Here is a 14,168-nt window from a genome sequence, read left to right as displayed (position 1 = left end):
ACATATTGCTGATGTAGCCATTAAGATTGATGCTAGTTTGTAGTGTCCTGTATTTGCTATTCAGAATGGAAATGAATGTGAAGACCCACAATCTAGTAATGAATACTCCACACTGAAGAAAATGTATTCTGATGTTTTCACTGATGGCAAAGGTAAAGTGGTTAAATTTAAACATAAGATTGTTCTATGAGAAGGTGTGTGTCTCATAAGACAAAAACTCAGAAATGTTCCTGTCAATTATCGCGAAAAGTTAGAAGGGATACTTAAAAAAATGTGCAAGGACGAAATCATAGAGCCAGTGGAAAGCTCGGACTGGGTTTCTCCGGTAGTAGTTTCCCTTAAATCCAATGATGATTTACGTTTATGTGTAGATTTGAGGTGTTTAAATGAAGCTATTTAGGTTGATACATTTCCCCTTCCTAAATTACAAGAATTAACATCTTCTGTTGGGGGTTCTTCGTGGTTTTCCAAAATAGACTCGCCGCCTTCCTCGAAGCCAACAAATCCCTCGACCCCTCACAATCTGGCTTCCGAGCAAAACACAGCACTGAGACCGCCCTCATCGCAGCAACAGACGACATTCGAACTCTACTGGACAATGGAGACACAGTCGCCCTCATCCTCCTTGACCTCTCTGCAGCTTTCGACACAGTCTGCCACAGCACCCTATTACAACGCCTCAATAACATCGGAATACAAGGAAAAGCACTTGAATGGATCACCTCGTTCCTCACCGGAAGAACCCAGAGAGTCCGCCTTCCACCATTCAAGTCCGAGGCCTCTGAAGTCATCTGCGGCGTACCACAAGGATCTTCACTCAGCCCCACCCTTTTCAACGTATACATGAGCCCCCTCGCAGCCATCGCCCGCCAACACAACCTCAACATCATCTCTTACGCGGACGACACTCAACTGATCCTTTCTCTCACCAATGACCCCAGCACCGCCAAAACTAACCTACACGAAGGAATGAAAGAAGTTGCCGAATGGATGAAACAAAGCCGTCTGAAACTGAACTCAGACAAAACAGAAGTCCTCATCTTAGGTACATCCCCCTCTGCATGGGACGACTCCTGGTGGCCGGAAGCCCTCGGAAAAGCACCCATCCCGACAGACCACGCACGGAACCTAGGCGTCATCCTGGATTCTTCACTCTCAATGAACAGACAAGTCAGCGCCGTATCCTCTTCCTGCTTCAACATTCTTCGCATGCTCAGAAAAACATTTCGCTGGATCCCCTCCGAAACAAGGAAAACAGTCACCCACGCTCTGGTCACGAGCCGACTGGACTACGGAAACACCCTCTACGCAGGTACTACCGCAAAACTCCAGAAGAAACTCCAACGAATCCAAAACGCCTCAGCCAGGCTCATATTAGACATCCCACGCAACGAACACATCTCTGGTCACCTTAAAGACCTCCACTGGCTACCCGTCAATAAGAGGATCACTTTCCGACTGCTTACTCACGCACACAAATCACTCTACGACATCGGACCAGACTGCCTCAACTCACGACTGTCCTTCTACACCCCCTCCCGCCAACTACGTTCTTCCAGCCAAGCCCTCGCCACTGTACCTCGCATCAACAAGACCACCATGGGAGGCAGATCCTTTTCATACCTGGCTGCTAAAACATGGAACTCACTCCCCGCTTACCTTCGCCTTACCCAGAACCACCTAGCATTCAGAAAGCAACTTAAAACGTGGATATTTGACAAGTAATCCTCCGCCCCTTCCTAAGCGCCTTGAAACCCTCTGGGTATGTAGTGCGCTATACAAATTCTATGACTTGACTTGACTTGAGACTTAGCAAGTACATATCGTCAAATTGAGTTAGATGAAAGTTCAAAGCATTGTACAGCATTTTACTTCTGAAGGCATGTTTGCCATTCGGACTAGCTAGCGCATCAGCTGTTTTTCAAAGGGAAATGTCAAGAATATTGCGTGGGATTTAAGGTGCAAGGGTTTTCCAAGATGACATTCAGATTTTTGGGGGGAATAAAGAACTTCATGACACGTATTTTCGCACACTTTTGAGAGCTCCTAGGGAACATGGACTAATTAGGAATGAGAAGTGGGTATTTGGTAAGCATGAAGTGGAAGACCTTGGTCACGTCATGTCTAAGGATGGTATTCGACCCAAAATTAGCCATGTTGAAGCAATTCTATCTACTCCGGAACCGAAAAACAAGGAACAATTAATGTCTTTTCTGGGACTTACTCAGTTTTATTCTCGGTTCATCAAGAATTATGCATCAAAAATTGAACCATTAAGAGAATTGCACAAGAAAAATTAACTATTTGTGTGGGACCTACAACAAAAACAATATGTTTTGAAAATGTCAAAGGAGAAATTTCTGAAACACCGTGTTTGAAACTGTTTGTGCCATCAGCCGAATGTGTATTGTCAATGGATGCTTCAGGATATGGAATTGGAGCTGTATTTTCACAGCATGTTAAGAGTGACAAATGGGATGTGGCATTTGCTTCGCATACGCTAACTCCTTCTGAACAGAATTACTCTGTGATCGAAAAAGAATTGCTTGCTGCTGCATGGGCTGCTGAAAGGTTTTGAATGTATGTATGGGGAAGAAGATTTAGGATTTGCTCAGACCATAAGCCGTTAGTAAACATTTTGAAACCCAAAGGCGGAACAAACTTGTCTCCGAGATTGGCCTTTTAGCTTCTAAATTGCAAATGTTTAGTTATGAAATAGAGTACGTTCCTGGGAAGGAAAACCTAGTTGCTGATGGACTTTCACAGTTACCCAGTTTGATTGATACTGAAGTGGAAAAGGGTCTTTTACCTTTAAAGATATACTGTCATTTGGTAGTGAATGAGTTAATTACACATTATCAGAAGAGTCCTCGTTGCGTGAAACTGACAAGGACGTGGCGTTGAAGGAGGTTGTGAAATATATCAGGGACGGTTGGCATAGTCTGGCTCTGAACTCAACACCACCCCCAGCAGTGCATCAATGTCCAGCTAAATGCTTCTCTTTACCTGCTTCTCTTTATAAAAGTTAAGTACCTTATCAGGCAGAAACCAGAAATACCACACAACAGTCACTTGGAAATGCCTTTTTCACAGGTGTGAGTTTTTGATCCTTGAAAATAGGTCCGCTCCCTCTAGGTGCTATCCCACTCCGTCAGGGTTTCAGGTTCGTGGCAAATCTTCTAACAAGGGGCAGCACACTCCTCCCTCCCTCCTACCCACTTCTCTTAGTGCACAGTCTCTAGGACACAGGGCCAATTAGAGTCCTTCACTCATCCCTTGTTGGAGTGGCAATGGGGCTGTGTTGATTTGTCCCGCAGTGACTGATTCCCTGATGCCAGGCAGGGCCTTACACTGGAATTAGCAGCTGCAGACCAAGTAGCAAGCCCTCTGGAAGGCCGCACCAGGAGCAGGTGCTTCGAATGTTGACCTTCTTCCAGGCTCTCATGTTGATCGATGCAGGCGGGCATGATGGAGGCTTTGGCAGGTCCGTTCCAAATACTAAGGTGAGGCTCATGGCCTTAGTTGAGCTGGGGCCTCCCTGGGCGGAGGCAGCTGGCAGCCCTCTGCTCTCAGTGGGGCGGCTCAGGTCACGACGACACACTTCCAGGAGCAGTCTTGGAATGCAACACAGTCAGTCCCCCAATCAGGCACCAAGGTCTTGGGTTCCTCAGCTGCCAGGCTGTATCTTTGAGATGTAGTGTCACAAGCGGACGGTGTCAACCCTTATGAGCAGGGTGACCCCGGGCCACTTCTTGGCAATACAGGGTCCTCTATTACGGAGCCCGCTGGGGTTTCCTCAAATTTGGTAGGCTTTACTTCTTGGGACCAGTCAGGACCCCACTACAGGCTCAGCAGTGTTGCAGTCACACCACCCCAATCTTGGGTGCACACACACACAGCAGGTGCCACAACCAGGCATGTATCCCAGCCTCATTTTGTCAACCAATCTGGAACACACCTCCTGATGCCATGGAGGTAACGACTGGGATGATGCAAGGAGACCATCCAACATATTCCCGCAGTGTTGCAGCTCCTTCAAAGAAGAGGAACAGACAGACGCCCCGCTCCCAATCTCCTTGTCATGTTAAATGGATGGAACCCCCCCCACTCTAGAGTCAATTATTGCAGTTCTTCCCCCGGCCAGCTCTTCCTGCAGGGTTGGAGCCTCAATTCCTCATTCAGACCGGACTTCAGGTGATGTTCTCTCACCTCGAAGGAGTTCGCCTTCCCAACCCTTGGTTTCAGAGTAGTCCTCTGGATACTTTGCAAATTACCCCCTTGGAACTGGAACAGTAAGTGGTCTTTACGTTCAACTTCAGTAGGCGCTTCCTGAAGTTGAACCTAGAAACCACAGTCACTCTGATTCTGAGATAATATTAAAGTAAATCGGAAGAAGATGCCCGATATGATACATTACTGTCTGGATGTCTATGAAAACCTAAACAACATGAAGCATACATATGTATACATAACTTAAGGGATAGTTATCTCTATGTATTATTTCAGTGTATAATCATTGCTTGACGACACCTTCTGTGTATACACTTTTTGTGGTTGGTCTAGGGTCTTTAAATTGTATGTTCTAACTTTTTTTTTTTACAGTATATATCGGTTGAAAACATGAAGTATGAATAGGATTGTATGGTCAGATTCTAGTGTTTGTGGGGTACAGGTTGGAGTGGCATGGAGAGAGGCTTATTAATATATATATATATTTTTAAATGTATCTGTTTTGTATGTAAACTATGTAAAACGCTTGTTATAAATATATATATATATATCTATGAAGTTTAATATTAACATAAGTCAAAGTATGCAAACAAACGGATATATAAAAAGAAATAGATCATGAAATAAATGATTCTTTTTCAAATGATATCCACATACCATTCCTATGTGACTCTTAGAGTATATCGATTCGTATCTCTTCCTTGAGTGACTTTACTATTTATACATTTGCAATTTTCCTTTGTTTGTATCTCGTTCTTGAGTGACTTTACATCTTCTACATTTGCAATTTTTTCTGTTTGTATCTTTTATGTAATGCATGTAATCCCTAGTCCTTAAGTTTTGCAACTGGTTCTTATGTAAAGCGCTCTGACACCTTCGGGTAAAGTTTGCGCTATATGAAATCGCATAAAATAAAATAAAATAAAAAAATCTTGACGCTAGGACTTTGGGTTCACCGTGAGCAGCTGAACGTTCAGTTCAATAGACCAGTAGGCTTTAATTCACCTGATGCAGGGTCAAATGGCATGGTCACGATAAGCATTACAAGAAAACGGCAAGCTGCTATCACCAAGCTAGACAGGTGAAGCCTGTGACGAGGGAAGTGGTCCTTCTGTCACTAGGAGGGCTTGCTTGCTTTGTCAGCCTTTTTAGGTTTATGACAAGGCCAGAACCATCATAGTCAAGACCTTCACAGAAAGAAAAATCCAACTACTTCTCACAAACATGCATTTGCAATGCAATAGGTCTCACATTATTAAAGTTTGAGCTATTGGCATTGCTAAATAATGCAACAGCAATAGCGCAAACTTTAATAATGTGAGACCTATTGCATTGCAAATGCTTGTTTTAACAACAGTTCGATTTGTTGGGGGTGTTTTTCTTCAGCGTTTTTCTCAGTCATATCTCTTATGGGTAAAGTATGGTCTTTTTTACAGATTTAAAAAAAATTGCTTTTTGAAAAAAAAACCTCTGAAGGAGCTTTCAATGAGGCGTTTTTTAAACATTTTTCAACTGGGGATGCACTAAGTAGCATGTCACATGGGCTCCAAAGCACTGCCAATCTAGCTAGGTGCTTTGAATTCTCAAACTGTGCGTCTGGTGGTAGCCATGCTTGACCAGCAGAAATTGAGTTAATTGGGGCCACTTGTGAAGACTTTTGTGGCAGGAAACATGGGTGAAGACCAGACTGGATAAAGATGGCCACATTTTATCAAGAACAAAAGCTTGATGTGGAGTGTTACCTTCATAGATGCTATAATAGGAAACTAGTTTCCATTGAATAGTGGCCATTTAATGGCGCAAAGCCAATTTTTGTCTCGTTGTTGGTTGTTTTAAGGCGATATTAGGCTTCGACTTTATCACTCAAGTTCCCTCCCTTTATTCCTCTCCTTCCTGTCTATGGTCATTCTCCTTTACCATTTCCTTCCGTTTTTCTATTCCTCTCCCCTCTGCCTTACGAGACGTGCAGGTTGATGCAATTCAGTTACTGCATTTTAGTTAATCTCGATAAAATACGGAGGGTATATATCAAGAACGTACCCCTAACTTTCCTTAGCGTGTAACTTTTTTTCCATTGAAATAGGATTGGTTTTTTTGGTGCATCAGTGGAAGCCCCAATTTCTAGTTGGCCTTTGTGGTTATTGATAAAAATAGTGTAAAACATAAAAGCTTCAAACAGGATAGCAGCTGTATTCTTCAGAGTGCACGCCATCGCCCTGGACAAGCTAGCCTGGTAGATGAGGGTTGATACCCTCAAACCAGTCCCAGGGAGGACCTAGCCTGGCAGTTTGGGCTGGACTGTTGGGGAGCAGGGTCAAGACTGATTTACATATGGCTGGATCCAAACTGGAAAGGCAATGTGAGAAAAAAACGATGGTTTTAGGCTCAGATCTCTGTACTGGAAGTGTACTATAGGGTGTACTGGGGTGAGTGCCATTGTTCAGCATTCCATCCATCAATTGTTCTTTTTGTATTCTTCTGAGTAGACACTGTCTGACAGAGTCCCAGCAAGTGAAGTCTTTACTAGCGTAGAAAGCATAGCTAGAAACAGTTTTCTCTGGTTAACTTAAGGAAGTTCGTCATCTTCATGAGAAAGTTGATTTAGGGCCAGATGTAGGAAGCGTAATTCCGGTCGGTAACGACCGAAATTACCGAATTTCGGCCGTTACCGACCGGAATTAGGCTGCTGAGATGTAGGTGCCCAAATTGCTAATTCGGTAATTTAATGATTCAGGGCCAGATGTAGGTAGGCGTTTACCGGGTGGTAACGGCCGAAAACCGGTAAAATCGGCCATTACCGAGGAAATGAGATGTAGGAGGCCATTAATTACCGATTTTAGAAAATCCGAGTCGGAAACATACCGACTCGGTAAGAATGACCCAGTAAAATTACCGTGTTGGAATATACCGTATACATAAATACCGAGTTGGTATTCTCCGACTCGGTAAATCAGAAACTGTAAAAATTAGCCTTGGAGATGTAGGTAAGCACAAAAATACCGATTCTGCCGAAAAACTGTATTTTTTAGTCGGTATTTACCATGCATTGAAAGCAGGTGGTAACCAAGGGAGGGCTATAAAAAAAGTCCCAAAATGCACCTCAGGACCCATGATGGCGGCTTTTTACATCTTAGCAAGACGGCAGAGACTACAGGCAGCAGGACAGAGAGAATGGCTAAGGGAGGAACAAGTGTACAGGCAGAGGATAACACTGTTCCAACTGACAGAGCCTGAAATACTGCAGAGGTACAGGCTACACCCAGACACCATCAAGCAATTGATCAGGGACCTACACCCTCTCCTGGACCACCCAACACCCAGGGCCCATGCCATCCCACCTCATGTCCAGGTGCTATGTAGCTTACACCTGCTGGCCTCAGGGAGCTACCAGAGTGTGATAGCTGTAGTGGGTGGCGTGTCCCAGGGCTGCCTGTCCCGCTTCTTCAGGAGGTTTCTTGACGCCATGATGCAGAGGATGGGGCATTATATTTCATTCCCTGTTACACCGGCAGAATTAGCCAAAACCAAGACTGACTTTTATCAACTGGCACACTTCCCTCACGTGATCGGCTGCATCGATGGCACCCACGTCCCACTCTGTCCACCTGCAGCCACAGAGCACATATACAGGAATCGCAAATCGACGCACTCCATCAACGTCCAGGTCATATGTAATGCAGGTAACCTCATCACTGACATCGTAGCCAAGTTCCCCGGAAGTACCCATGATTCATACATCTTTCAGAATAGTGGAATATACACATGCCTACTTGCCGGAGAATTTGGAAATGGATACCTGCTAGGTAAATCACATTGACACACCCTGACACTCACATTAGATCTACGTCTCATGTACTTGCAATTAATGTCTATCTTTCTCCCCCTAGGCGACAGTGCATATGCCCTGCGGTCCTTTGTGCTCACTCCCTACCTCAACCCATCCACCAGGAGTGAAAGGCGATACAACGTGGCTCACAGATCCACACGAAAAGTAGTTGAGTGCACATTTGGACTCCTAAAGAGCAGGTTTCGCTGCCTCCACAAGAGTGGAGGTGCACGGCAGTACACCCCAATCATCTGCTGCAAAATAATAGCGACCTGTGCAATGTTGCATAATCTCGCCACCAAGCAAGGCACTGAGGTGGAGCTCACATATCATGAGGACATTGACGACGACCCAGAGGTGTCAGAGCCCCAAGCTACAGTGGCAGCAGCAGCTACAGATGGGAGACTGAGACGGGCAGAGGTTACACAACAATATTTCTGAGTGAGTAAAGAGACACAGGCATGAATGTAACTTTGTGGAAGTAGTTTAATATTCACTACGCCACAGCATTGTTTGCTCACATTGGGCTCACTAATACAAACACTCCATGAGTGTGATGTCACGGTTAACACCACCGTGACTACAGCCTTGGGTGGAGTGCAAAGTCATTGTTTGTGGGCACGGGCCACAGGGCGGGGCTGCTGTGGCTGTGAATCAATGTCCTCACGCTGGCCTGTCACACTTCCCCCACGCCTGCCACTCCTCCGTAACTCATGCACAGGAGTGCTTGCACCACTCCTGCTGGTGGACCCCTCGCTTTCGGCAGCACAAGTGTCGCCTCCAGTGCCAGTCTGATGCGCGAGCACCAGCTCCATTGCAGAGGTCATCCTGGCCATGCCTTCACTTAAATTGTTGCAGCACTGCACTATGGCATCCTGCATCGTGACTGACCTGTTCAGGGCCTTGGTTTGCTGGCGCACATCCACACGGGCCTTGCGTCTCTCCAAATGGTCCCTGTCCAATTTGTCACACAGGACAGTCATGCACTGTGTTATATCTGATATTCCTGACGCCATGGATTGCATGCTCTCTGCCATTTCCCCTATGCCCTTGCCTACTGCTTCCAGTTTATTATTTGTTGTGCGTGCGTGCCTCTGAACCCCCATCATTGCTTTTGCCTGCAGGCGCTGCACCTTCACCATGGTGGCCTCCAGTCCGCAGAAGACACCTTGGACTTGCCGCACATCCTCTACCTCCCGTGGCCGTCGCCCTCGGACACTGGCCCGCGTGACTCTGGGACTGGGCTGCTGCTCGGTGTTGCCTCTGTCCTGTGTGTCACCCTCCACCTCCTCCTCCTCCGATGATGTTTGCAGTATTCTGCGAGGGGGCACATCATGGCTCCTGACTCTTCCCAGCACTGGGGATGGTGATGTGGGGGTGGGTGATAGTTCTGCCGCTCCTGTGTCCTGACTACCGAATAGGAGAGGGGATTGTGGATTTTCTGCAGTTGCCTCCTCAGGTATCGGGGCTGCCTGCTCTTGGTCCTGCCCTCCGTGAGATGTGCTAGGTCTGGCTCCTTCCCTCCTCTTCTCTCTGACCTCAGCTGTGCTGCGCTTTGACTCTCCTGTGGACAGACATGGACATTGTGTCAGTAATGTTGTTCACCTGTGTCATGAGATAAAATACACTTCTATAGCACTTTAGCCTGTCTCTCATTTGCCTATGCTACTTGTCTGTTGCTCCCCTTGCTGCAATGCACGCTGACTGCTCTGAGGTATCTACACATGACTACATTTCACAGGATGCATTGCAGGACATTAGTTAAACCTGTTGTGGAGTCTGATTTGTCCTGTGAGGGGAATAGGTAAAAGGGTAAATGATAATGTTCTTGCATCTTACCTGGTTTCTTTGCTCCTCTTGCTGAGCTGTCTGCGTCTCCAATTCCGTGAATACATTCCTTCTCAAGGGTGGATGCGACCATCTCCTCGATGTGGGTGAGTCTGGGGGCTCTGTTTCTTCCTCCGCCTGTAGCAGCACTTTCCTTGCGGTGGGCAGCAAGCTTTTTTTTGGTGATTATGCGGATGTCATACCACCGTTTTTTTAGGTCTTCTAGGTCACGGTGGGTGACACCAATGGCATTTACCTTGCCTTGTATGTCCAACCAGGTGCTGCGTTTGATTGATTCAGCAACATGCAGAGTTTGCTTTCCAAAAATTTTGCCATAATGTCTGACAACCTCCGAAATCAGCACCTGCAGTTCCTCCTGGCTGAACTTCTGCTTCCTTTTGCGCTCTGCAGCATCTCTCTGTGCCTCCTGGCTCTCCATCTTGCTGTGTATTTTGTCTCAGGTAAGGCTGCTCCACACTCTGTCCTCCTGCTCTCCTGACTGTTTGTTTCTGCACCTGCATGGGCGTGGCCTGTCCCAGGTACTGGGGTGTGGTGGTTGGATCTGATTGGTTAGTTCCCCTGTGGCTTGGAATTTGGGTGTGGTTGAAGTACCTGATTGGTTCACAGGCACACATGTTTGTCAGTTTCAAATTCTTCGGCGGTTAGTTCCGACACAGTAAATACCGGGTCGGTTTTTACCTACTCGGTATTTTCCGGGTCGGGAGTTGCCATTCATTCCTATGGGCCGTGGCACCGGTGGATCGGTTTGGGTTTTTCCGTCTCGGATTTTACCGTGTAGGTATATTCCGAGACGGTAAATACCGTTTCCGATTACCGACAGGTTCCGAGTCGGTATTTGTTACCGGCATTCTTACCTACATCTCATTTTCCTACTCGGTAATACCGAGTCGGTATGACTCGGTATTTAAGAGGTCGGTAAATATAATTTACCTACATCTGGCCCCTAGTATTTTAAGGAATTGGTAAATTACCGATTCCTTAAAATACAGAATCGGTAAATTACCGAATTAGCAATGTAGGGAGCACTCAAATGAGTGCTTTCCCCTTTTTGGGATTCGTTATTTACCACCAACTACAAGTTGGTGGTAAATAAAGAAAAAAAAACAAAAAGCAATTTTATGTAAATTGCTTCAGTGCCATGTTGCAGACATACATGCCCTTAGGGCATGTATGTCTGCAACATGTGCACCCATACACAATTGAGGGGTGCAACAGGGTGTCAAAGTGACACCCTGCAACCCTTCAATGTTTTCCCCAATTACCGAATCGGTAAATACTCATTCGGTAATTACCGAAACTTACCGATTCGGTAATTTTTTCGGTAAAATTACCTACATCCCATTTGCCTGTTCTTAAATACCGAATCGGTATGATTCGGTATTTAAGAATCGGTAATCTGGGATTACCTACATCTGGCCCTTTGTGTTTTATAAAACGTGATCTCAGGGGTTACCCTACATGTTTTTGCTACATGTAGCTACTTGGAGTGGCGCTTCTAACCCTCCACAGGAATTGCACAACTCGTATAGAAGATAAGAGTTTGGTGAGAGTTAACCCTCACCAACCTCTATATACATTTCAATTTGTTTTCAAAGACACTCCTCTATTTTTGCTAGTTGCCTTTGTCCTAAACCTTCCATGAGTTTATCATTTAACATTTGATGAGTATCCACTCTCGGTTCAGGTTACTTCGACCAATGTCTGGGCTGGTCTAAGTATTTCTGTACTATATTTAACAGTAGCTTTTGAAATACTGCAAGCACTTCCTCTTCCATACATATGTTTAGACATCTCGTACAAGTGTGTATTATTTTTTCCAACCGTTTAGTAAGTTCTACACAAAGTCTGTGTAGGTGGCAAAGTTTTATGCTTAGCCACATTTCCCATAAAAATAAAACAAGCGAACTTACTTAATGTGAAGGGAGGCAATGGCATAGGTGGGATGTCTGTTTGATTGCCCTATGCTGTAGCATTGGTGCGTGGGAGTAACTTGAATAACAGACCAGCGGAGGTAGGAGTTGGTGGAAGCCCATTAATCAATCAGTCAATTAGTACCAGTGCTGCCAACTTTAAAACCGGGCAACCAAGTTCGAGTCTCGCATTGGCTCCACATACTGTGTAATTCTGGGCAAATCACGTCATCTCACCATACTCATCTGGGACTCTAGCAGGGGGTTAACTACTATGAGCAACACTTTGTTAGGAGCAAAAATTAAGAAATGACGACGTGGGGAAACATATAGGGGCACAGCAGGTTAGCTCGGAATGAAGCACAGTTTAGCAGTCATAGCAAGTTACCAACATGAGGCACACTTTCTTCAATTCACACATCAAGCAAACATTCTATATCAGGACCAACCTCTTTCCTGCAATTCTTTCTTAGATCGATTTGCTAATGGTAAATGAGTAAATGTGTTACAATCAAAGGAGAGAGAGAGAGAGGAACTAAAGGGGCTAGTTCATTTCCCCTGGGTAATTGTTATCAATCATCAAGAACTAGCTAAGTGTAAAATGTTTATGTGTCTGTGTGGGAAACCATTAGGTTTTTTATGAAGGCCCTCACCCACCAACCTACTTGGTGGCATGCTTCATCATCGGGCCCCACCCAAGGCACCGAGTGTGCCTCAGGTGTGCTTCGACGCCAGATTACTGCGGAGCGGGTTTTGCTTGGTTTGTGAGTGTGCTGTGAGAGTGCTTTGAGTGAGGTTTAAAATACTGTCCTTGGGGTCCCAGAGACTGCTTTGATGTTGGGCCCCAGGCAGTCACTAAAAACAAAAGCTTTAGGACGTGCACGGTAGACTTATGGTTTCCGACGTCCAGTGTGGTTGCTACAGCGAGACTCCAAAAATAAATTCTAAATCAACATTGCCATTTCCCTGATTCCTCAGAACACACATTCATTCAACATTGGGGCCCATTACACTGCACACTTTCTCTGCAACATTTAAATTGACTTCAGAGATTTGGCCAAAGAACCAGGAGTCCTACCATAACATTGGCGGGGTGTCTAGATTTAATTTACTATTTTATTATTTATACCTATAGTTTAAAACGATTTACCATGGTTTTATTAAAAACCTTTTTATTCAGACACACCACCATTGTGGCAATGGATCTGCTAGAACGAAAATCAGGCGTAGGAAAATACAAGACCAGCTTTAATTTCTCCATTTATCTAATTTTTATTCATAGCAAACTTTTAGCATGACTGACATTTAGGCATTTATTAATTCTTTATTCAGTAAAAATCTTTAACTTTATTTCAAAATGATCATTTATTTAAGAGCTCAGAAATAGACATTTATTTAAAAGTTCAGTTGGGAAATTTGGCAAAAAACAGATAGTTCCAAACTCACTCTCTCCTAACAATCCTAACTAACACCCTCATCTTATCCTAACAGTCCTGCAAAAAAAACAAACAAGCATTAAAGAGATCTTACATCCAAGAATCGATCTTCAGTCCGGCAGCATCTCCAGAGGAAATCGAAAGGAGGGATGCCTCTAGGCAAAATCAGGGGTTTTTATGCACTAATTTCCTAACTTCATCTATCTAAAAAGTATCTAACATCACCAATTCGGGTTCTGATTTGACAATTTGGGGCGGGTGAGCATCTCCTCACCACTACAACATCATATTCACGGTGAATCAGCAAAATTATAATACTGCTTTGTTTAGGACAGTCTTTGGCCTGGTCACTTCCTTAACTCGCAACGTCGCGTTGTTTTCCCACGTTTTGAACACTCGTCTGTCCATATTTTGGCACCCATCCTGGCTTCCAGGGCAAGGTAACCTTGAACCTCCCATCTGAGTACAGGCAGCTCACTCGCGCTTGCAGGCTTTGGATGCACATGCGCAGTTTTTCATTCACTCGCAGTTCATCAGAACGGCCATTTTCTTAGTAGGCCTCAGAGGCCACTTTTGGAACTATCGTAGAAGCAAACACAAATTTATGTTAAATATAGAACTAAAGTCCTTCTGTTTACCTCCTACCATACTAATGTTTCCCCATTAGTTATTACCTAGCAGGCAAGCCACATAAATGCATTTTATACTCACATATCCGATGACCTTCTGGCACAAAACATATACAATAAGCACATTTAAACTACATATATTTATATTTAAGCTATGCAGTAATTCACATCACAATTACAACACATATTAGTTCATTATATTGCTTCATGCAGGCAAGATTAATATTCCCGTGTATGTCTTGTTTATGCATCTTATACTATGGTTGATTATTTCACCACATCACACTAT

The 14,168-nt window shown here is 44.7% G+C and overlaps 1 protein-coding gene across 1 annotated transcript; it reads right to left on the bottom strand.

The window, feature by feature from the left end:
• Positions 1 to 8,661: 8,661 nt before the first annotated feature.
• LOC147716710 (uncharacterized) lies at positions 8,662 to 10,322 on the bottom strand. The gene is made up of 2 exons (XM_086920420.1): positions 9,896 to 10,322; positions 8,662 to 9,620 (listed from the first exon to the last, which is right to left on the bottom strand). The coding sequence occupies exons 1-2, from the start codon at positions 10,320 to 10,322 to the stop codon at positions 8,662 to 8,664; spliced, it is 1,386 nt and encodes a 461-aa protein (XP_086776546.1).
• Between the last annotated feature and the right edge of the window lie 3,846 nt (positions 10,323 to 14,168).

This window comes from Lissotriton vulgaris, chromosome 5 (genome assembly GCF_964263255.1).
Source record: "Lissotriton vulgaris chromosome 5, aLisVul1.2, whole genome shotgun sequence".
Classification (NCBI taxonomy): Eukaryota; Metazoa; Chordata; class Amphibia; order Caudata; family Salamandridae; genus Lissotriton; species Lissotriton vulgaris.
This window is presented reverse-complemented; position numbering and strand designations above follow the sequence as displayed.